Source organism: Mirounga angustirostris, unplaced genomic scaffold, assembly GCF_029215605.1.
Source record: "Mirounga angustirostris isolate CCGP_5_RB_7025 unplaced genomic scaffold, mMirAng1.0.hap1 SCAF_12, whole genome shotgun sequence".
NCBI classification, from domain to species: Eukaryota; Metazoa; Chordata; class Mammalia; order Carnivora; family Phocidae; genus Mirounga; species Mirounga angustirostris.
Window position 1 is genome coordinate 89,207,308 of NW_026991720.1, and position 24,682 is coordinate 89,231,989.

Here is a 24,682-nt window from a genome sequence, read left to right on the forward strand (position 1 = left end):
AATACATTTCATAACTAAACATTTATTGAGAACTAAACATTTTTATTTATAAATAAGTCCTATGTATAAATGTAATATAATATATGCCAGTATCTACTGTAGTAAGTCTGTCATTTGAAACTTAAAGAGTAACAATGTAAAATCTTACTAATTCTAATGGGGCTATGCCTTTGCTTAGGAAATCCAATTTTCAGAGAGTATCAAAGCTTCACGAGAGAGCCAAGTGAGCAGAAACCTGCTCCACTGACTCGACTCTTTCCACCCACAGCCGCCATTTCTCACAGAGCTCCCCGAGAGGGAAGTGCACAGGGTCTAGGCTGTTACCAGCCTTCCAATGCCAAAGGAACAGAATGGGGACAAATCAAAAGTGTTTCTGAAAGTGCTGCAATCACATAAATCCTCTCAATTGGAGTTCTAAGCTCATTTGTTTCACCATATTCTTCACAAACTGGAACTTAGTCTACTATGCGCATTTTTCTTTCTTAATCTTCCCATGTCTCCAATTATTTGTATTTTCAGTTAGCAGTCCCACTATCAGGTCTTCTACTTTTCCTTTGGCAATTACTATCAAATGTCTACAACCATTATTTCCATCTGCTTTCTTATTCCTATAATTAACTCCGTATCTCCTCACGTCGCTCCTGTTTATAATCCCTCTACCAGTCCTTTCATTCTTTCTTTTTTTTTTTTAAACAAATCTCCCTTCATTCTAAATGTCAACCTTAAAAACATCTGATTTGCTCCATCGTGTAATTTATGAAACCCGGCTTTTTTCTTTTCCCACCCTTTCTGGTCATCTAATGAGCCCTAGAGGTCACAATGCTCTTGGCTCGTACATCATAATTCCATAGTTATCTCTTAACATTTCTCATTCAATAAGTATTTCCCTCAGCACGTATTTACTGAGAATACTATGTACCAGGCCTTGTTAAGTGTTGGGAAGATGTAGATTACAATTACTTTACACTGCAGGGAAGAAATGTGCAGGTAAAGTGCTAACTATAGTGATTTCTAGAATAGGTGAAGATAGAATATAATGGGTACAGGGAGGACAGTATCTAAATCTGCCTGAGGCAATCCTCTATTGAAGACCATGCCATCTATTTAAATGTCTTACTATTTTTGCTCCTGTTATTTACTGACCTTAAGAAGCCTCTTTCCTCTTCTGCAGATATTTCAGTTCTGAATTATAAGTACTAACACTCCTCCTGTCTCTGAATCTGCACTAAAGAGCCTTGGTGACTACAATGTCAAAACTGATAACTTTCTGGGGTGCCTGGCTCAGCTGTTAAGCGTCTGCCTTCAGCTCAGGTCATGTTCGGCAGGAAGGCTGCTTCTCCCTCTCCCACTCCCCCTGCTTGTGTTCCCTCTCTTGCTGTGTCTCTGTCAAATAAATAAAATCTTAAAAAAAAATCTTAAAAAAACAAACAGGTAACTGTCCTAAAACCCATCCTGTTTGAGAAGTCTGCTCTTATTTTAGCTTTACTAAGGAGCTTCCATATTTGAATCATCATTTTGAACTACTCTTCTAAGATCTCCAAGCTTGAACACAACTTTTCATATCCCCACTGTCCCCATCTCCTTCCCTCCTACAAATACTATTAAGTCTCTACAATTTGCCAGATAATTCCTGGGTGTGGGAAATACAGTAGTGAAGTCAAAATTCCCTGTCCTCTTAAACTTTACTAATGAGAAACTTAATGTTGCTAATGAGAAAGACACACAGAAAAATAAACACAAAATTTTTAAGTGTTTTAAATATGGAATATGAGAATCATAAGTTTTAAGAGAAAAATAAAGCAAGCAAGCCAGAAAGAATGTGTTCAACTGTCTTTCTCTCTCTCTCTTTTTTTTTTTCATCCTATTTTGGATAGGATAAGGCAAGGGCAGGTGACCAACAATATATTCTATACATATTTTATACAACTGCGTTTTAAATCAGGTAAGAGAAAAAAAGGAGAAAATACGCGTTTGTAGTATCTTTTATTATTTCCTAACTCTCTTTACTGGTGCTCTTTATTTGCGTGTACTTGAATTACCAACTGAGATGACTTGGTTATGAGCCTGAAGAACTTCCTGTCCTGGGTGCCTGGGTGGCTCAGTCGTTAAGCGTCTGCCTTCGGCTCAGGTCATGATCCCAGGGTCCTGGGATCGAGTCCCACATCGGGCTCTCTGCTCGGCAGGAAGCCTGCTTCTCCCTCTCCCACTCCCCCGCTTGTGTTCCTGCTCTCGCTATCTCTCTCTCTGTCAAATAAATAAATAAAATCTTAAAAAAAAAAAAAAAGAACTTCCTGTACTATTTCTTGCAAGTTAGGTCTGCTAGCAACAAATTCTCTCAGTTTTTGTTTATCTAGGTAAGTCTTAACTTCTCTTCATTATGAACAACAGCTTTATTGAATATAGGATTGTTGCTTCATAATTTCCTTCTTTGAGCACTTCGAGCCCACCACCTTCTGGTCTCCTTTGTTTCTGCTGAGAAGTCAGCTGTAAATCTTTTGGAGCTCCCTTATAACTGATGAGTAGTTTTTCTTTGCCGGCTTATCAAGATTTTCTCCTTGTCTTTCACTTTGAACACTTATACTATGATGTGTCTTGTTTGTGGTCTTTATGAGTTAATCCTACTTGGAGTTTGTTAAGCTTCGTGGGTGTGTAGGTTGTTTTTCAATAAATTTGGGAAGTTTTCAGCCATTATGTCTTTGAATATTTTTTCTTCTTTCTCTCTCTCCTCTTATTGTGGCACTCCCATTACATGTGTGTTGGTATGTTTAATGGTGCCACACATTTCTCTGAGGCTCTGTTCATTTTTTTTTTCATTTCTTCCTATCTGTTTTTAGGCCTACATTAAGTCTAGTTTCCAGTTGGCTAATTTTATAAATGCCAGTTCAAATCTATTGTTGAGTCCCTCTAGTGATTTTTAAAATTTTAGTGACAACTATTCAACTGCAGCATTTCCATTTGATTCTTTTTTATAATTTTCATCTTTGTATTGATATTGTCCATTTGATGCAACATGGTCATCATATAGTCCTTTACTTAATCATGCTTTCTTTTACTTCTGTGAACATATTTCTAATGGCTAATTTGAAGTCTTATTCTATTAAATCTGATGTTTGGTCACTCTCACAGTCTCTGTTGCTTGTTTTTTTGTTTTATTTTTTCCCCTCAGTGTATGGGTCATACTGTTATATTTCTTTGTATGCTTCATTATTTTTGTTAGAAACTGGACATTTCAGATAATACATTATTGCATCTCTGGGTACTAGATTTCCGCACCTCGGGGCTTGTTTAGTGACTGGCTAGATTATTTTAGTGAAGTCTATTTCTCCCCCAGTGTGAAACCTCTCTGGTGAAACCAGAGAGGCATAGCTTTGCATATGCCCACAGTCACCCAAGGAAAACAGTGGTACTAACAGGGTTCTGTCTCCTCTCTTTCCTGGACCACACTCCTTTTTAATTTTAAGGAAAGCACAAAATACAGAACAGAAGTTCTACCTCCTGGAGATAAACCACTATCACCATTTGCTGTGTATACTTCCAGACCTTTTTAGGGGCCAGAATATGGATTTAAAAATAAAAAATAGAATGGTACTATATATTGTATTTTATATAATATTAAAAAAACTTACTAGATCTTTGTAGATCAAGAAATGAGTTAAGTTCTCTTGCCCCTCTTCCATTATCTTACCTAATTTCCATGTTTAGCATAAAAGAGTTATTGAAGAGAAAAATGTAGTCTCATTCTATCTTCCCAGCCTAGAGCCATGCCATTTATTTTGCCAGTGAAAACTTCTACATCCTATATTTCACTAGCCAGGACTTCTTACTATGGTGGATACAATTTAAGTATTTAGAAAAATAAAAACTGAAAGAGAAACATTTATATCCACCCAGCATTTTTTTACAAAGTAGGTGGTAAGAATCTGCTGTTACCTGAGTCAGCCTTGTCACAGTAAATGATTCTAGTGTTTAAAGAAAATGTGCAAGCCAATCAATTGATTTGTTGTTCAAAGAGAAATGTGAAAATAATATTCTTTTGCAACTAAGGAGGAAACTTGGCTGGTTTAAACTTACTGACATGGTATACTGTTTTCCAAAGTTGCACCTAACTATGGCTACATACACTGTACTTTATGAGTAAGCTAAGAGATTTCAGGTTTAATTGTGACTATACTCAGTTTTTTCCTACCAGACTGAGAAGCTATCCCATCATAAGATTTATTTCCCTTATAGTTCCTGAACACACCAGCTACTTTTATATCATATTTATGCCAGTGGTCCATCAATAATGATACTATCTGATGTAATTACAGATATATTACCAATTAAAAGATAGTGACCACATATGCTCATCTCCTAACTTCTACTCACCCTACTTGGTGCTGTACTTTACATCAGATTCCAGTTAGGAACTAGGCTGCTCAACTAAGGATCAAGTCTGACTTTTTCCTTTAAGTATTGCAAAGTCTTCTATGGTATACATATAAAACATGATCATTACAAATATATAGAAGATTAGCATATTCCCATTTTCTAATTTATAATAAAAACAGAAGACAAAATCCTTATTATGACAGCAAACAGATTTGATTAAACAAACATACTCATAATCTGGCTTTTTTGGTATGAATATGTCTTGTGTATCATCTTCCATGTGTTGTAGGTCAACACAGAGGTCTGTAGTTCCACTCGCATTAAACTTTCCTTGAATATTTTGGCTGTATTGTTGAAGACGCTTCCATAAGTCATTATAAAGACGTAATAATTTAGGGTATTCTCCTTCGAATGCCTGTTTCAAAAACATAGAAGCTGCCAAGCAAAATAATAACATGGATAAGAAAATAAAATAAAATGTGGCAAATAAATTTTCTTTTGTATATGTTGATGCTACAAATAGCCTAAAGGACAAACCAAAGATATATTCTAATGAGGCTTTTTAAAATAATGCTAGTAAAAGTAATTTTCCTCCTATTCACTGCATTTGATATGTGAAACACATATTCCGAAGCCTAATCTATAAGAAAACAGACAAATCAACAATTACAATTGAAGATTTCAATTCCTTCCCTCCAATAACTGATAAAACAAGTACACAGAAAATCAGTAAGCATATAGAAAATCTAAACAATACCCAAATTCACTTAATTGACGTTATATAATACTTCATCCAAAACAGCAAAGTACATTTTGAAGTGGAATATCAAAATCAACAATATTTGATGCCATAAAACAGTCTGAATAGATGTAAAAACTTTCAAGTTATACAAAGTATGTTCTAGATTAGGAATCAGTAATAGAAAGAGATCTTTAAAAATCCTGGATAAATACCCAGAAGTAGAATTGCCAGATCATATGATAGTTCTATTTTTAATTTTTTTGAGGAACCTCCATAATATTTCCACAGTGGCTGCACCAATTTACATTCCCATCAACAGTGTACGAGGGTTCCTTTTTCTCCACATCCTCATCACTTGTTATTTTTTGTTTTTTTGATTCTAGTCATTCTGACAGATGTGAGGTAATAGCTCACTGTGGTTTTGATTTGCATTTCCCTGATGGTTAATGATGCTGAGCATCTTTTCATGTACCTGTTGGTATGTCTTCTTTGGAAAAATGTCTATTCAGGTCCTCTGCCCATGTTTAATCAGGTTCTTTGTTTTTGTTTTTGGTGGAGTTTTTTTGGGTGCTGAGTTGTATGAGTTCTTTATATATATTGGATAGTAACCCCTTACCAGATATATCATTTGCAAATATCCTCTCCCATTCAGAACTTTTTAAAACACAGAGAAGCCCTACTTAAGATAAGCAGACATTAAAATGCAACTTTTGAATGGAAAATTTGATCAAAGCTAAAACATTAAGTCTTGAATGGAGAATCAGACTTAAAAAAACAAAAACAAAAAACAACCACCTGAGGTTATCCCTTGTGCAAACTATATATCCATATAATTAGGACAGAATAATTGCCTGCCTATATCTGGCTATGATCACTAGCAGGTTTCCTAGTTGTGTTTTTCTATAATAGCAGCAACACAAAGTTACAGAATCCACCAACTGGGTATGAATTCTATCCTACAATCATCCCTTTTAGCAGGAATATAAAGCACACATATTCTCTTCCAACCTAACTAGCTAATCTTGAATCCACTTACAATATGAAAATGACCACCCTTGTTATCTCACAGAAAAAAATAAAGATCACCCAAAAAAAATCCCTTCAACTTCTTACCCTCCATCCCCCTATAAATGTTTCTAGTTTTCAGCCCTCTTCACAGAATCAAGTATGCATTCCATAGAACACACATAACAGTCTGAGAATAACAGTAATAATACTACCATCAGTAACATGATTACTTAAAAGAGTTCATGGGATTTTGGGGGGAATTCTCATTGTTCTTTCAATATATCCCAATAGGGCTAGAAAACCAATTACTATAAAGTAGTCAAATGAAAGAGTGCCTCTCCATGTGGTTTTGCCACCAACTGGACAAACATCTGCATTAAGATTTTCCATTTTACTTTTGATTTTTAGTAATTTCTTCTTTCATTTTCATTCCATTTTATAACTACATAAAATATTTATAGGACTTTGAAGTTAAATCTACACAACAAAGTAGGTTCAAAGAAGCCTAGTTTTTATCCCTGGTCTCCCCTAATGTATTCTTCACAGATACCCTCCCCCTCCCCCACTCCCACTATTGGTAATCATTTTCTGGATTTTATGGTTCATTCTTCCATTTCTTAAAAATATAAGCCAAAATGTATATTTATACCACTCCCTATCTTAGGTAAACAATAGCACACTGCACACATATTTCTCCACTTTTTTAACTTAATGTATCTTGGAGATCGTTCCATAGTAGCATATAAAGCTATTCCTCATTCCTTTTTTTTTTGGCCTCTCATTCTTTTTAAATAGCTGCATGGCATTCCATTCTATAGACACATCACAGTTTGTTTAATCACCTAAGTGATGAATATTTGGGCTACTTCCAGTATTTTTCTATTCCAAATAATGATCCAAAGAATAGTCTTGTGAATATGTCTTTTCATAGTTTTGCTAATGTGTCTATGAAATAGATCCTTAGAAGCAGAATTGCTGAGTAAAAAAGCAAATGCTTATATGACTTTCTTAGATACTATGAACTCCCCTCCAATAAAGTCTGTATTTGAATTCACAGTGTATGAGGAGTGACATTTCTCCACAGGCTTATCAACAGAGTGTGTTTTTAAACTTTTTAAAATTTTTTTGCTCATTTGAAAGATGAGAAATGGTGTCTCTATTTACTTTAATTTTGCATTTCTCGGTTCATGGGGGGACACTGAACATCTTTTCCAAATAAAAGGTATCTACATTTTTTTTTTCTTTAGGGTTGTTGGTCTTTTTCATCTCATTTTAGCAGCTTTTTGTATTAGGGAAACTAGCTTTTTTTCTTTGATGTAAGTTATGTTTTTCAAGTTTGTCACTTGTCTTTTTATTTTGCTTAAGGTTTTTTTCCTGCCATGTAAAATTTTTAATATAATCAAATCATCAATCTTTTCATAATTGCTTCTAGATGTTAGATCACTTAGAGAAGTTTTCCCTATTCCTAGCTTACTCACTAATGTTTTCTTCCAGCCCTCGAATGTTTCATAGTTTACATTTAATTATTTGATCCATTTGGACTTTATCCTGATACTTGAGGTAAATTGGGGATTTTTTTCCTCTGAACTCTTTATTTCACTCCACTCTTCAATTCTGAGTGCTTTATCCATTTCCGTAACTACTGGGTCATATTTATGCATTCAACAAATCCTCATGGAGGATTTAATTAAATATCTTAGTCTCATGTTTGTTTTCTTCTTTTACCTCAATGAAAACTGCTTCATATTTTATAATTGATGATATACAATGTTCATTGCAAAGGATCAAATACATAAAGATATAAAGAAAAAGGTAAAAATTATTTGATAGTCTCTTACCCTCTGATAATCACCCCAACATTTTTGTACCATCCTTTCATGTCCCTGTTTATCATACATATATACAAACTGTTGTTTTCTAAAAGTACTTCACATTAGGATCTCATTTAGCTTTTAAGTGCTCACTATTTTTTTAATGAAAGGTTTTTTTTTTCCCGGTTAAGTGTCCGAATCTTTTTTTTTTTTTTAAAGATTTTATTTATTTATTTGACAGAGAGAGACAGCAAGAGAGGGAACACAAGCAAGCGGAGTGGGAGAGGGAGAAGCAGGCTTCCCGCTGAGCAGGGAGCCCAACGCGGGGCTCGATCCCAGGACCCTGGGATCATGACCTGAGCTGAAGGCAGACGCTCAATGACAGAGCCACCCAGGCGCCCCACTGAAAGGTATTTTTATTTTTAGTTTTTCTCCTCAGATTTCCTCCTAATTCTTAAAGCCTTTAAATATTAAGTTAACACTTTAGGCATCCATTTCAACAGAATGTCAAATGTAATGAGCACTGTGTTTTGTGACAAGAATGTAGTATGGAACAGAGGTACACAGATAAGCTTTTTCTAGAGCGTGGTAGAAGATACAGACAAGCAAGGAGGTGAGCCATTATGAAACAGTGGGATAATTACTAAAGTTGGGGACATATAAGAGCTTTATGGGAGCAGACAGAGGATGTCATACCCATATCTGAGCATGTGTATGGGTAGGGAGACATCAAGGAACACTTCATTTCTAAACTGAGATTCGGAAGACGAATATGAGTTATCCAGATGAAGGGGAGGAAACAGACATGTGTTTCAGGTATTTGTAAAACTGAGAAGCAAGAAGATGATTCAATCACAAACTGAAACTCCAATACAGAGACAAAAAATTAGAAAGGGAAAAAAAAAGTGAGCGCTGATAAGAAGGGACCAGAAAAGTCATGCTGGGAATGTATCCTGGGAGTAATGGAGGAAGAAGAGTGGAGGCCAGACCAGGGCTCCCATAGTAACAATTAAAGAAGCCATATACATTTTTATAAATTCAAGTTTGTACCAAGCTGAGAACCTCTGCTAGAGAAGAAACTAGCAGAGCTTTTAGTGGTTCATGGAACTGGAGTAAAAATTTTGAAACTTAAGGACTCTCATCCCTAGTGTCCCATTTTAGATTTTACTTAGCTATGGACCTGCAAGGGAAGCCGGGGAACTAGGTCTAAAACTTCAAAGGTCAGAGGTAAACTATCCTTCTTATCTGTGGAAACATACAGGAAACAAAGGTCAGCTGAGGGGAGAGAACATGCCACAAACACAAGCAGGTCTTCCTTCCCATGAAGACATTCACCGGATTCTGAAGTTTCATGAAGCAGAAGGCTGAAGAGCCTTGTCTGGAAACCTCTGAATGGCAGAGCTAGATCAAACTCGGGATTTCAGGGCTGGGAAGACAAAGACCCTCCAACCTCTCAATTAAAAGCCTGCGAGAGGTATGCCCAAGAAAAAGAAAAATTAGAGATAGATTGAGTCTTATTAAAACTGCAACTACCCCAATCCAACCCAGTCCTAGAATGAATTGAAATGATCAACATACATATGTATAACTAGACTGCCAAAGGGGGAGAAAAGAGATCAGTAAAATGCTTCAGAATATGTGAATAAAATCTTATGAATGAATAAGGCAGACCGTTTCATAGAAATGAACAGAAACTTTGAAAAACAGTATCTAAATAGCCTATAAATATGTGGAAAAAATGAATATCATTAATCATTAGGGAAATAAAATTAAGACTGCAATGTGATTTGACTAAATGTCCACCAGAATGGTTAAAGAAAAAAAACCACAAACAATACCAAGTGTTAACAAGGATATGAGAAAAAGTGGACTGCCAAGGAGAGTTTAAATTGGTGCAACATTTGAAAACTCTTTGGCAGTAACTATTCAAGCTGACCACATATAAACTCTATTACATACTATATTAGTTTCCATATCTGCTGTAACAAATTACCACAAATTTGGTGGTTTAATACAACATAAATGTATTATCTTACAGATCTGGAGGTCAGAAGTACAAAATTGGTCTAAGCCAAAATCAAGTTATCAGCAGAGCTGTGTTCCTTCTGAAGGTCCTAAAGGATTTTTTCCTTGACTTCTCCACCTGCCTCCACTGCTTGGCTTGTGGGCCCCTTCCAGCGATTGTATTACAAACTCCAGCTTCTGTTTCCATAATCACATCTCCTCCTCTGACTCTTCTGCCCCTCTCTTACCCTTCTAAAGGCATCTGTGACTATACTGGGCCCACCCGGATGATCCAGGACAATCCTTCCATCTCAAGATCCTTAAATCACATCTGTAAAATCCCTTTTGCCATGTAAGGTAACACATGCAAATCTCTATAAGGCATATAATTCTGTCTACTACATGTACCTATTTTCCATTCCCAGGTTTATTCCCAGTAAAAATGGACAGAATTGTCATAGTAACTTTACTTAAAATAGCTCAAAATGGGAAACAACCCAAATGCTCATCAATAATATGGTGGAACATTTTACAACGTTGAGAATGACCTACCAGTGCACACAACAATACAGAGGATTCTTAGAAACATGCTGAGCGAGAGACGTCAGATGGCAAATGAAAGAGTACAGACTGGATAATTTTATCTGTATAAAATAATATTTTTTTAAAAAATCTATGTCATTAGAAATGAGTGAATACTCTTTTATAGGAGAAGGGCAGACAAAACTAGGAGACTTGAGGGGAGCTCCTGGGTCAGGTAATACTTTGTTTCTTGATCTTGATTCTGTTCTTCATCTTGGTTACACAGCTATATTAAGATTTGAAAAATTCATTTAGGTGTATTATGATACTCTTACTTTTTTCTTTATGAGTCTTATACTATAATAAATGATATTTTAAGAGTAATCAGGGGATGCCTGGGTGGCTCAGTTGATTAAGTGTCCAACTCTTGATTTCAGCACAGGTTGTGATCTCAGGGTCGAGGGACCAGGCCCCATGTTGGGCTCCTTGTTCAGGGCAGTGTCTGCTTGTCCCTCTCCCTTTGCCCCTCCCCCCCCACCTGCTCACGTGCTCTATCTCTAAAATAAATAAATAGAATCTTCAAAAAAAAAAAAAAGAGTAACAGGGAGTCAATGAAAACTTTTTAATCTTTTTAAATTTATTTTTATTTTTTCAGTTTTATTGAGATATAATTGACTTATAACATTGTATTAGTTCAAGGTGTACAATAAATTGACCTGATGTATGTATTGGTTTTACTGGTTATGTGTATAACCAATCAAAGATTTTTATCAGAGAATTACATGATCAAATTGTCCCTGCAAAGAAAGTCTCCAAAAACTTATTTGATGGCTAAGACTCACCTTCCTCTAGGTTCTTTAAAATTCTAGTACTTTCTTAAAAAAAGACTCAAGTTCTCAACAACAGTTATTCCTCTTTTTAAGCAAACTCCAAGTTTTTGTCTTTATATGCTAAACAGAGGGTACTTAGGATGGTACCTTATAAATCCATTAGAACTCTACAGTGAAGGAGTGCTTCAATCACAGGGATCAAAATTCTAAAAGGTACTCTAAATGAAGGTGGGAGATGTATCTCCTAAATATATAGTTTTAAGTTGTACATTAACTTTTAAGAAATGTATCACAATATCATTTAACATGCACATTATTCTAACATTAAAAAAATTGACATTAAAGAATGTACTAATAATTCATAGAGGTTGCTTATCCCCCTACTTCTTAGGACAACCAGATATCATTATATTTTTAAAAAGGTAAAGAAAATGGGTTTTAGCATACATGTCAAGTATTAAAGCTCTCTAGGGTGCCTGGGTGGCTCAGTTGGTTAAGCAACTGCCTTCGGCTCAGGTCATGATCCTGGAGTCCTGGGATCGAGTCCCGCATCGGGCTCCCTGCTCGGCAGGGAGTCTGCTTCTCCCTCTGACCCTCCTCCCTCTCATGCTCTCTGTCTCTCATTCTCTCTCTCTCAAATAAATAAATAAAATCTTTAAAAAAAAAAAAAGTATTAAAGCTCTCTAAATCTTAAAACATATGTATCTCCTCAGTGTTTCTCTTACAGTTGGTTTTCCAAAGCACTACAGATATATACCACATAGCTCTCTTAAATGTATGAATCATCTCCTTGAAGTTGTGTAAGAGTTTTAAGAGAATGATACTGTACAAAGAGTTTAAACATTTTTTGAAAGATTTACTTGCCAGAATATTTCAAACATATTTCAAAAAATGCTTTTTTGTTGAGTTCTTAAGTTCTTAAGCTTTTCTAAGAGGGCACTGGCATTTTTTCTTACTTGATTCCTTCCTCTTTTCCTTTCTGCCTTCTAGTCAACAAGAACTTATTGAAGTCCTACTGTGTGCCAGTTACTTTTTTGTCTATTGAAAATACTGCCACGATCAAAATGGTATTTTGTGTCTTATGGAGATTACATTCTAGGGGGGGAAAGGGGTCCAGACATGATAAATAATATGGTATATTAGCAAGTGATAAGAGCTATGACGAAAAATAGGGCAAAGTAAGGGGGATGAGACATTCTGGGAAAATCATCAGATAAAAAAGAAGAATTATGTTCTAATTTTAAAGAGCTTAAAATGGTAATGTTTATCTTGTTTTTTTTTTTAACTAAGACTTAAAAAAATATATATCCTAACCCAACAGGCTGGTCAACAGATACTATTACCTAGAAACTACAATCTAAAAGTAACAGACATAAAGCTTAGAAGTCATTTTGGAAATAACTATCACCTATAGATAATTAAAGCAGCAGATATCCTATAGAAGCCATTTTGAATTTTCAAGGTAACAAGTTCAAGCCCCTTTCCTTTTTTTTTAAATCAATTTATTTATTTTTTATTTTTAAAGATTTTATTTATTTGACAGAGACAGAAACAGCAAGAGAGGGAACACAAGCAGGGTGAGTGGAAGAGGAAGAAGCAGGCTTCCCGTGGAGCAGGGAGCCCGACACGGCGCTCATCCCAGGACCCTGGGATCATGACCTGAGTCGAAGGAAGACACTTAACGACTGAGGCACCCATGTGCCCCAAGCCCCTTTCCTTTTTAATAAAGTAAATTCATTGTCTTGGGTTATATTTTATTATACCTAGTAGAACTTCTTTTTACTAAGCATGAACATTTATAATCAGAAAGAACATGTTCCTAACTAGGAAAATTTCCCTTTAGATATTTTCTGCCAAAATATTACTTACTTAGACAATCTGTTACATTGTGTATAATCTTCAACTCTGCAGATGGTTGCATTCCTTAATATTGTCTGTCTATAATTTTAAGAAGTACTACAGTACACTTTCAGGGACTGTATGTGCTATATAAATGGAAGGTGCTTTACAAACAACTTGCTTTGAAGTTCTCCCAAAGGAAGTTATTAAAGTAATAATGCTATCAGAAGTAACAAACTACTCTGAATGTGAAATATTAATGGAATTTTCTCTCCCAAAATATTCTATTTCCTCTCAGTAGCTTCTTCGACTACGCAAGCTAGATAGGTCACGTAATGTAAGAACTGAAAAACATCTCCTGGATTTGGTAATTAAAAGGGTAGGTCACTGCTTACTTTAATGAGAACAATTTCAATAGAATGGTGGCAGACCATTGAAAAGTGCAAACAAAAAAGTGCAAACTACTCTTTTGAGAAGTTTGGATAAAAAGAGAAGAGATCAAATAGTAACTAAAGAGGTACTCTCTAGTTTTGTTTTAGTTTTTACGAGATTAGAGCACCTTGGATAGGTTTCCTACCTGAGGGGAAGAAATCAAAAGAAAATGAGAAACACAAGACAGAACTAAGAGACCTATGAATGGTGTTACTTTGAGCAAAGGGTAAACAAAGCAGGCAGGTGGCTAACAGTGAATGGGTAGCTCTGAAGAATAAGACTGTCACCTCACACTCAGAGATCCACAGAGAGAAAATAAGGCTTTTCTTTGGAGGGAAGGTACAGGATATTGAAAGTGTTTCCTAATGACACTAACTGTCTTGATGACCCAGGAGATAAGGCTGGTCACTGAGAGTAAGCAGAATGGGAAAGAGGAGAGCATGTGAAAAACACGAAAGGCTTGTAATGGTTAAGAACAATAAGAAAGCAGATGACCAAAGAGAAGTAAATGACACTACCATTAAACACACACATACCACAAACTATTTTGAAATGTACTTTTAATCATTACTCTTAAAACTAGATGACGTACTTCTGATTTTGGTCAAGGTAGAATAACAGGGACCAGAATTAAACTCCTATCTGAAACAACCAAAAAAAACAACAGACAAAATATATGAAATGGTTTTTAAAACACCATGCATTAAAGGATAGCATGTAATAAAAGACAGTGATCCTTGAGAGATAGGAAATAAATGAGGTGAACCCTATGACCACCCCCAGTGTCATTGGAGACTCCCTAACAAGTCACAATAGCTCAGTTTTCTAGCCCTGCTCACAGGTGCTGCTTGCTACCAGAAGCTAAGGCAGGATGCAAGAAGCCACAGCTCCAAACAAGCCCCTGTGATCCAATTTTCGACTGGTTTGTTCCAGTTTAGACACTGTGCTAACCCTCCAGATGATCTCATCTACTGTAATAACAAAAAAACACACCTAACAGCCTATGACCAATCCAACTGTGCCAACTTAGGGGAAGAAAAGAGGTAGTGCTCTTGATTCTGAAGCCTCCTCCTGGGAAAAACTCCCCTGTTAACTTGCTTACCAGCCCCTTAATTACCTTAACCCCATAAAACCTAACTGGGGAGAAGGTGCCTTTAGAGCATGAGCTCCCCTTCTCCATTCTCTGGCCATTGAATAAATTATGTGCTTGCCATCAAATACTGTATTGTTATTTGGCTATTTGGCAAAAGGTATTGAGTAGGGAAAGAACCTACCACTTCGGTAACATCAGCTTATTTCCTACCAGGGGCTTCCAGGCTACGTACAGCACTGGAAAGGGGAAGAGACTCCTCTACCCCTACTGTCCCCAAGACCAGGAAAACTGAAGCGACTAGAATTCATGGGACAGAATACCAGAGAGAAGAGAGCTGCTCAAAAAGATTCTGCAGAAATCTGCAAATGGTCCACTGTTAGTACTCAGCATAACACTACTCAGCATATGTATGTGAGAAAAGTTCCAGAGTCTGGGGGAAGAAACCATGCAAGGATTAGAAAGAATACACCTGTTACTCACATAAGACCGGGAAGCGTGCCTGTTCCTGACAGCCAGGTTGGAAAACCTTTTAATCCAGAATATTTGGTAGAGTACTAAGAAAAGTAGTGCCTCAGGAGTGGAAAATAATTAACTCTAGACTAAACACTGCTCAGGTTTTGCTAATAAATCTTCAAAGCAAGACTCAAAAAAACCAAATTGTTTCTAAGTAACTTGACAGTATCTAAGAACAAGAATATTTACAGCAAGATAAAAGTGTCAGTATCAAACACTGTAAAATTCATGTCTGATACCCAATCAAAAATTATCAGACATGCAGAAAAATAGGAAAAAACTATCCATAAGAAAATTCAATCAGATCCAGAATTGACAGAGATGACCGAATTAGCAGACAAGAACATTTCTGTTGTAGCCTCACCTCCACTCAATATCTGTGTGATTTGTTGGCATGAAGTTTACCTTATTCAATTTCTACTAAAAATGTGCTAAATCAACCAATAATAAATAATATTGGAAGGTGCAACTGGTTAAAGGTTTGAAATTTTTCAAGTATGCTAAAGGCAATTTTTTTGATACATTCCTGCCATTGAGAGAAGGAATATTCAAAATAGAAACTAAACTTACACACTACAGAAAGAGAAGAAAATACTGACTATAATAATCTCCAAGATTTCAAAAAAGATTTTTAAGTAAGTTAAAAAAATATATTTATTATTAGAGAGAGAGAGAATGTGCATGTGCACGCATGAGCGGGGAGAGGAGCATAGGGAGAGAGAGAAGCTCAAGCAGACTCCTGGCTGAGCATAGACGCCCCCTCCCCCGCAACACAGGGCACGATCTCATGGCCCTGAGATCATGACCTGGGCTGAAATCAAGAGTCGGACAGACACTTAACTGAGCCACCCAGGTGCCCTAAGTACATTTTTAATAAATGCTTAAAAAACAGATATCTTGCAACAGCCAAAAATGAGCTTTTAACATTAGTTTTCTTTTACTCTATCTAAAAACTGAGGTTTTAATCAATTTTGTAATTATGCTTATATATTTTGTGGGTAAATTTACATCTTTGTATTTTCTTTCTGGTATATTAGTAAATGTATTCCATTAAATGTAATTGCTTATGATGTGAGACATTAAATATTAAAGAAAACTTCATGGTGATTATTGTTTTCATGAAAACCCATTACACTTTGATACATGGCGTGAGAAACTACTGAAAGTCTGTATTTACATAATATTACATCTGAATATTTGAATAATTAAAAATAATTCATGAATTTTAAATTTCAAATGAACACATCAATCTCAAAATGCTCATTTAGTGAGAAAACTGTTAACAAATACTGAGTCGAAGGTATGGATATATAGATGCTATTTTGCTATTCTTTTAACTTTTCTATATGTTGGAAAAATAATAAGGTGGCATGCAGATAAAATACTGCTTATAAATTTGCAGGATAAACAAGTTAGAAAAGGAAGGGTTAAACCAATAATCTAAACTTAACCCGTTAAACAAGAAAATGAGCATATCAAACCCAAAGCAAAGCAAATAAACAATAAACACAAGAACAGAAAACAGTGACAATTGAAAATAAAAAAGAGAAAAATCAATGAAACCAAATGTTGGTTTCTGAGGAGATAAATAAAATTAATAAACCTCTAGTTGTAATTATTAGGAAAAAAAGAAACTAATGATATCAGGAATATAGAATATCACATCATATTCCACATACATTCAAAGGGTAATAAGGAAGCATTATAAGCAAATTGATGCCAATAAATTAAAAAACTTCAATGAACTGGAAAAATTCTTTGAAAGACAAACTACCAAAGCTTACCCAAGAAGAAATAAATGGAATAATCCTTTATCTAAGAAAAAAGTTGAATTTGTAGTTAAAATCTTCCCACCAAGAAAATTCCAGGCCCAGATGACTTCCTTGGTGAATTCTACCAAAATTTAAAGAGGAATAATGTCAATTTTACATAAACTGCTTGAGAAAATTGAACAGGATGGAATACTTCTCCACTTATTCTCTGAGGTTAGCATTACCCTAGCCCACACTGGATAAAGACATTAAGAAAACTAAACAATATTTTGCAAACACACTCAAAAAACCTTACACTCAGTTTGAATCAAACAACATATAAAGAGGATAATATATCATGACCATGTGGGGCTTATCTGAGAACGCAAGGTATTAACATACTAAAGTAACTATATCCATTTGATCGTCTAAATGGATGCAGAAAAGCACTATAAAAAGTTAACAACAGTATTAAAAAAACCTCAAAAAACTAGAAATGGAAGGGAACTTCCTCAACCTAATTAATGGCATCACTAAAAAAACCTGCTGTTAAGATATTAAAGGTGGACTGAATGCTTCCTAAGATTAGAAACAAGGCAGAAACCATTTCAATTCTACACTACCGGAGGTAGTAACAAAAAAAAAAAAAGAAAGGAAACCAGAATGGAAAAGAAGTGAAACTGCCTTTATTTAGAAACTATATGATCATCAATATAGAAAATGCTAAAAAATCTCTAAAAACTACTAGACTAATAAGTATGGGTAGCAAAGTCAAAGATTCATGGTCAGTAAATAAAAATCAACTGTATTTCTATATTCTAGCAATGAACACTTGTAAACTAAAATTTTAAAAATACCATTTACAATAGCATCAAAATATATGAAACAGTAATAAATTTAAGAAAAGATTTGCTAGACCTGCACACTAAAAACTATAAGAGCACTGATATGAGAAAATTTTAAAAGACCTAGATCAACGGGATATTACACTCATGGATCAGAAGACTCGATACTGTTAAGATGTGAATTTATCACAAAATGATCTGTAGATTCAACATGTAATCCTAATCAAAGTCTAAGGAAACATGTTTATAGGAACAACAACCTGATTCTGAAATATATATGGAAATGCAAAGAACGTAGAATAACCAAAATTATTTTGATAAATGAAATAACATAGAAGAATTTACACTTTGGTGATTACAAACATACAGATGCAAAAAAAACCAAAAACCAAAACAAACAAACAAACAAAAAACCCAGAAAAAAAGAACTCTAGAAATAGTCTTACACAGATATAATCACATGATTTTCTACAAGAGTGCCAGCAGTCAAAGGTGCAGTATAATCTTTTAGATCTATATTCGAAGAAATAACCATGGCCTTCATATCTCACACCATATACACAAATTAACTTCAAATGAACTTAGTAAAACTTCTGGAATAAAATATAGGGGGAGATACCTGTGGCCTTGTGTTAGACAAAGATTTCTTAGGTCAAAAAGAAAAAGGAAATTATAAAAGAAAAACTGTAAGTTTGACTCTCTCAAAATTAACTTTTATCATTTGGAAGGCACTGTTACGGAAATGAGAAGGCAAACTACAGACAAAAGAAATATGCAAAACATACATCTAAGAAAGGACTGTGGATCTAGAATATATAAAGATCTCTTAAGACTCAATAATAAGAGAACAAGCAATAAACTAAAAAATAAAAATAAAAAGCCAATTAATTTTGACAAACACATGACCAAAGAAGATATGCAGATGCCTAATGAGCATGTGAAAACATGGGTTATCATTAGTCTTTAAGCTAGTGGAAGTTAAAACCACAATGAAAATCCACTACACACTCATAAGAATGGCTAAAATTAAAAACCACTGACAATATCATGGATCAGTAAGGATGTAGAGCAACTGGAGTTATGAAATATTGCTATAGTGGGAGTGGAAAATGGTACATCATCTTGGAAAATAGTTTAGCAGTTATTTACAAAGTTAAATATGTACTCATCAAATGATCAAGTAATTCCACTCATATATTTACCCATAAATGAACATACATCTACAAAAGACTTCTAGGCGAACAATTGCAGTAGCTTTACTTGTAATAACCCAAAGCTGTAACAACCCAGTTGTCTCCCATCTGGGGAATGGATAAACAAACTGCTGTATATGCTATATAATGGAATACTAATCAGCAATAAAAAGGGAACTTTGATATATGCAACAACATGATGAATCTTAACAATAATTATGCTGATACAAAAGAACACAGCCTGTGTGATACGAGTTTTACAAAAATCTAGGAAAAGCTAACTTACACTGACAGTTGATCATTACTTGCCAGAAGCCAAGAGCTGGGAGTAGGTGATTACAAAAGTACATGTGGGAAATTTGGGGGGTGATGGAAATATTCTATATCTTAATTGTGGTGGTGGGGAAAAGGATAAAAAATGACTTCAAAACTCATAGAATTTTCTGCTTATAATTGGTAAATTTTACTGTATATAAATTATATCTCAAAAAAGCTGACCAAAATAGATACATAATGCAGGGAGATGCACAGTATTCTTGGAGTAGTGTAATTTGCAGAAGTAAATGGAGTGAATCAGTTCTAAATACACCCTCTGCTTAAGCTCTGTTTGGCCACACATCAATGAAGATGTCCTCTATGGTCACTGCCTTGCTGCATATTTCCTTAGAAACAGTAGTAGGGAGGCAGAGGTGCCTGGGTGGCTCAGTCAGTTAAGCATCTGACTCTTGATTTCAGCTCAGGTCATGATCTCAGGGTTGTGAGATCAAACTCTGATTCAGGCTCTCACTGGGCATAGAGCCTGAGATTGAGCCCCTCGTGGGGCTCCATGCTGGGTGTGGAGCCTGCTTAAGATTCTCTCTGCTCTCCCTCTGCACCTCCCCACTCCTCCCTCCCTCTCTCTCTCTCTCTAAAAGAAAAAAAAAATAGTAGGGAGGCAGGTAGTGTGCTTTATTCAACTCTGGATTGCCAGTGACTAAATAATGTTTACATCTACTACATACTTTCAGTGACATTTGTAAATAAGAATTTACACACAAACTCCTAAAACACTTTTTACATTCATTGATTAGGCAGGCAGTGCCATTATTTCATGACAAAAAAAAAATTAACAAATTTTAGAGATCATGTTTGAATAAGCAACTTTTAATTCATGATACAGGTATTTTTTTTTAAGATTTTATTTATTTGAGAGAGAGAGACAAAGAGTGAGAGAGAGAACACAAGCAGTGGGAGGATGGAGAAGGAGGGAGAGGGAGAAGCAGACTCCCTGCTCAGCAGGGAGCCTGAAGCAGGGCTCCATCCCAGGACCCTGGGATCATGACCCAAGCCGAAGGCAGACCCTTAATCAACTGAGCCACCCAGGTGCCCATGGTGTTTCATCTGTTCATTCATCAAATCCTCATTTTTAATAATAAGGAAATAACTATTAAGTCTTGTATTTTAATATCTTTTAGTTGGAAAATAATTCTATAAGCATCAACTAAATTCTTCAACATCAACTGCTTTACACCCTTTACATAGGAAAACTTCAGAGTTCCTCTATGTTTGAATTATGGAGAATTAACTCATTCTTCTGGAGAATTTTATTCCACATACTAATTATAAAAAACATAAAAAATGAACTTACTGCTTATAAAACTAAATATATGGCCAGTATAAGAAATGACAATTAGCCAATGAGTTTTAAAAAGATGTGTATTATAAAGCAAAAAAGCAAAACTTCTTGACATTACATCTTAAAGCACGTGGAAAACTTTGAAATAAAACTGCAAAATAAATAGCATACTTACAATCTGTTGCCATGCGAAATTGAGAAGAAAGTGCTTGAGTAACTGAATTCCAAAAAGTGTACAAAATTTCAGATTGTCCATCCTGTGACCCAAAAAAGGGGATGTATTCATTAATTATTAAAACTGTAATGGATAAGCTATAACATTAAAATTTTATTAAAAATGTATTTAAATGAAATCTTCTAACGTATCTATTAAACAATGGAATTAAGTAACTAAGTAGAAATGTATCGATGACTCAAATTATGTTTCACGTCCTCATGTTCAAGTAATCAGTCATCATCCTCTGCTTCCTACTAGTTGTGTGAGCTTGGGCAAGTTGTTTAATCATTCTGAGCCTCCTTCCATCTGTAAAATGGTGATACAGTACTGCATTTCATTGCAGTATTATTATAAGGATTAAAAAGTTTACAAGAAGTAGTGTTGGGACAGTACCTGATATATAATAAGCCCTCAGTGAATTTAGTTATTATTATAATTATTATTACCATCTTCCTTACATATACAGAAGGCAACTGTGTGACCATAGCAAAATGATGAACAAAGCAAGCTAGACCAGAATGATCACCAGGGTATAATTCACGAATTACAAAAGAGAACTGCCTAAAGTATAAATACAGTTAAAAGGTTTTTTTAAAAGATGTATTTATTTATTGAGAGACAGAGAGTACGAGTGGGGGAAGAGCAGAGGCAGGGAATCTTTCAAGCAGACCCCCTTCTGAGTGAGGAGCTGACTCTGGCTGGATCCCACAGCCCATGAGATCATGAACTGGGCTGAAACCAAGAGTCAGATGTTTAACCAATTAAGCCACCCAGGTGCCCCCAGTTAAAAAAATTTTTTTAAAGTCACAGGAATTACTACTATCCAGCACAATACTTCATTCAATTTTGAACAACATACTTTAATACTGTTAAACCAGAATCACACTTCTAGATATTTTACTAAGTACTTTTAAGGTACTTCTTTTTTTTTTTTTTTAAGATTTTATTTATTTATTTGAGAGAGAGAATGAGATAGAGCATGAGGGGGGAGGGTCAGAGGGAGAAGCAGACTCCCTGCTGAGCAGGGAGCCCGATGCGGGACTCGATCCTGGGACTCCAGGATCACGACCTGAGCCGAAGGCAGTCGCCCAACCAACTGAGCCACCCAGGCGCCCACTTTTAAGGTATTTCTACATGTGTGGTACACAATATCAAATTGCTAATATTCTATGTTTGAGGTATGAAAATGACAATAAAATACACCTAATATTCAAATATGTCATAAAAATGAGAAAATTCTAATTGTTTTATTTTGGACTTTCCACAAATAAAATTCCAATTTTCAAGGTTATAAAAGAAAAAATGACCAATGAAAAGTACTGATTTCTCATTTTTATACCTACGCACACATACTTCTGTTTTCATTATTTGTTTCTTTAATAAATCTTTTGCTTTGAATTCAACTGAGTATTGTATGCCATAAAAAAGGCAAATCAAGTAATTGTTCACTTCTTACACAGTGATCAGAAAATAAGATTCAGAGTCCTAAGATTTTATGTGATATATGTGTACTGCATATCATGCACCTTAAAGGAAATGTTTTCATATTAAAAAACTTTTGTAATATACCACATTAACAGAATGAAGGACTAAAAGCAAGCAATCATCTCAACTGATGCACACTAAAGCATTTGACAAAATTCAACACCCTTTAATGATAAAATCACTCAAAAAGCTAGGAACAGAAATTACCTCGACATAATAAAGGCCATATATGAAAAATCCAGTAAGAAAAGTAAAATGGTGAAAAACTGAAAGCTTTTCCGCTGGATAAAGAAAATCTGATGACTATATATCTAATTCTACACACACATACATACCCTTAGGGAAGAAAACTTGGATCAATCTTGCTTAAGAATACAAATACAAAATGAAAGCAAATTGATTTCAACAGGTATTAAAATAATTATTTGAATAATCTAAACAAGTAGGATTTATGTCCCCAATGTAAACATTATTTAGTATTAGGAAACCTATTAATATCTTAATATCTTAATGTCTCCAATAAGGAAATCCACAGAATAATTTAGCTGAGTGAATTCAAGGTAATTAATACTCTTAATAAAATACTTCATACACAATCATATTTTTAAAAAATTCATAGAAAATGATGCATAAAATGGTGGTAAAAAAACCCACAAAAATTAGGGGTGCCTGACTGGCTCAGTTGGTAGAGTTGGTAGAACATGTGACTCTTGATCTTGGGGTTGTGAGTTCAAGCCCCATGTTGGGTGTAGAGATTACTTAAGAAAAAATACAGTATTTTCTCTCTTAACTATTTTTAAGTGTACAGTAGTATTAATTGTATGTATCTCATTGTACAAGAGGCCTCTAGAACTTTTTCATCTTGCAAAACTGAAATGCTATACCTACTAAACCCTTCATTCTCCACCCCCCAGCTCCTACCAACCACCTATCCTACCTACTTTCATTTTCTAACTACTTTAGTATACCTTATGTACGTGGAACCATGTCTTTTTGAATGGTTTATTTATCACAGTGTCCTCAAGTTTCACCCATGTTGTAGCATGTGACAGGATTTCCTTCTTTCTTAAGGCTGTGTGTGTGTGTGTGTGTGTGTGTTCATCCATTGATGGACACTAGGATTGTATCTATCTCTTGGCTATTATGAATAATGGTGCAATGAACATGGGTGAGCAGATACCTCTTCCAGATCCTGTTTTCAATTCTTTTGGATATGTATCTCCAGTAGTGAGATTGCTGGATCACATGGTAATTCTATTTTTAAATTTCTGAGGAACTTTCCATACTATTTTTCTCAGCAGCTGTACCATTTTACTTCTCCTCAACAGTGCACAAGGGTACCAATATCTCCATATCCTCACCAATATACTGTTCTTTGATGAATGTGAGGTGACATCTCATTATTTTGATTTGCATCTCCTGATGGATGACTAGTGAGGCTGAGCCTTCTTTGGAGAAATGTCTATTCAAGTCGTATTTACACATTTTTTAATACAGTTTTTTTGTTGTTGTCGTTGAGTTGTGGGAATTCTTTACATATTCTGGACACCAATCCTTTTTTTTTTGAGAGAGAGAGAGAGAGAGCACATGAGAGGGGGAGGGCCAGAGGGAGAAGCAGACTCCCCGCTGAGCAGAGAGCCCGATGCGGGACTCGATCCCGGAACTCCAGGATCATGACCTGAGCCGAAGGCAGTCGCTTAACCAACTGAGCCACCCAGGCGCCCTGGACACCAATCCTTTAACTGATATATGACTTACAAGTATTTTCTCCCATTCTGTATGTGGCATTTTCATTCCTTTGTCACACAGAGTTCTTTTTTTTTTTTTTTTTAAGATTTTATTTATTTATTTATTTGACAGAGAGAGACACAGCAAGAGAGGGAACACACAGACAGAGGGGGAGTAGGAGAGGGATAAGCAGGCTTCCCGTGGAGCAGGGAACCTGATGTGGGGCTGTCACACAGAGTTCTGAAGTTTGATGTAATCCCCTTGGTCTGTTTTTGCTTTTGTTGCCTGTGATTTTGATGTCTTATGCACGAAATCACTGCCAAGTCCAATTTCATGAAGCTTTCCCTTTCTTTTAGGAGTCTTAAAATTTTAGGTTTTACATTTAGGACTTTAATTCATTTTGAATTAATTTTGTATATGGTATAAGGTAAGGGTGCCTTTTTTTCTTTTGTGCAAGGATATCTAGTTCTTCACAGCACCATTTGTTGAAGAGACTAGTGACAGATAATTTGTGTGACCCTCTTTATTCTATATACCATTACTTGTTTTGTTTTATCTGAAGTTAATACTATCACTATTGCTTTCACTTGAGAAATGTTTGTCACTCCATTTATTTTTATTCTATATTGTTTGCTTTTGATGGGTGTCTTATAAATAACACATATTTTAATTTTATTTTTAAA

The 24,682-nt window shown here is 35.3% G+C and overlaps 1 protein-coding gene across 3 annotated transcripts in view; it reads right to left on the reverse strand.

Moving 5' to 3' along the window:
• The window catches only part of COG5 (component of oligomeric golgi complex 5), a 307,029-nt gene that overhangs the window by 64,602 nt on the left and 217,745 nt on the right, over positions 1 to 24,682 (reverse strand). For all 3 annotated transcript variants that reach the window (XM_064575411.1, XM_064575412.1, XM_064575410.1), the window contains 2 exons: positions 20,745 to 20,826; positions 4,602 to 4,806 (listed from right to left, as the gene is read on the reverse strand). In XM_064575411.1, the coding sequence (XP_064431481.1) occupies positions 4,602 to 4,806; positions 20,745 to 20,826 (287 nt within the window). The remainder of the gene's footprint in view (positions 1 to 4,601; positions 4,807 to 20,744; positions 20,827 to 24,682) is intronic.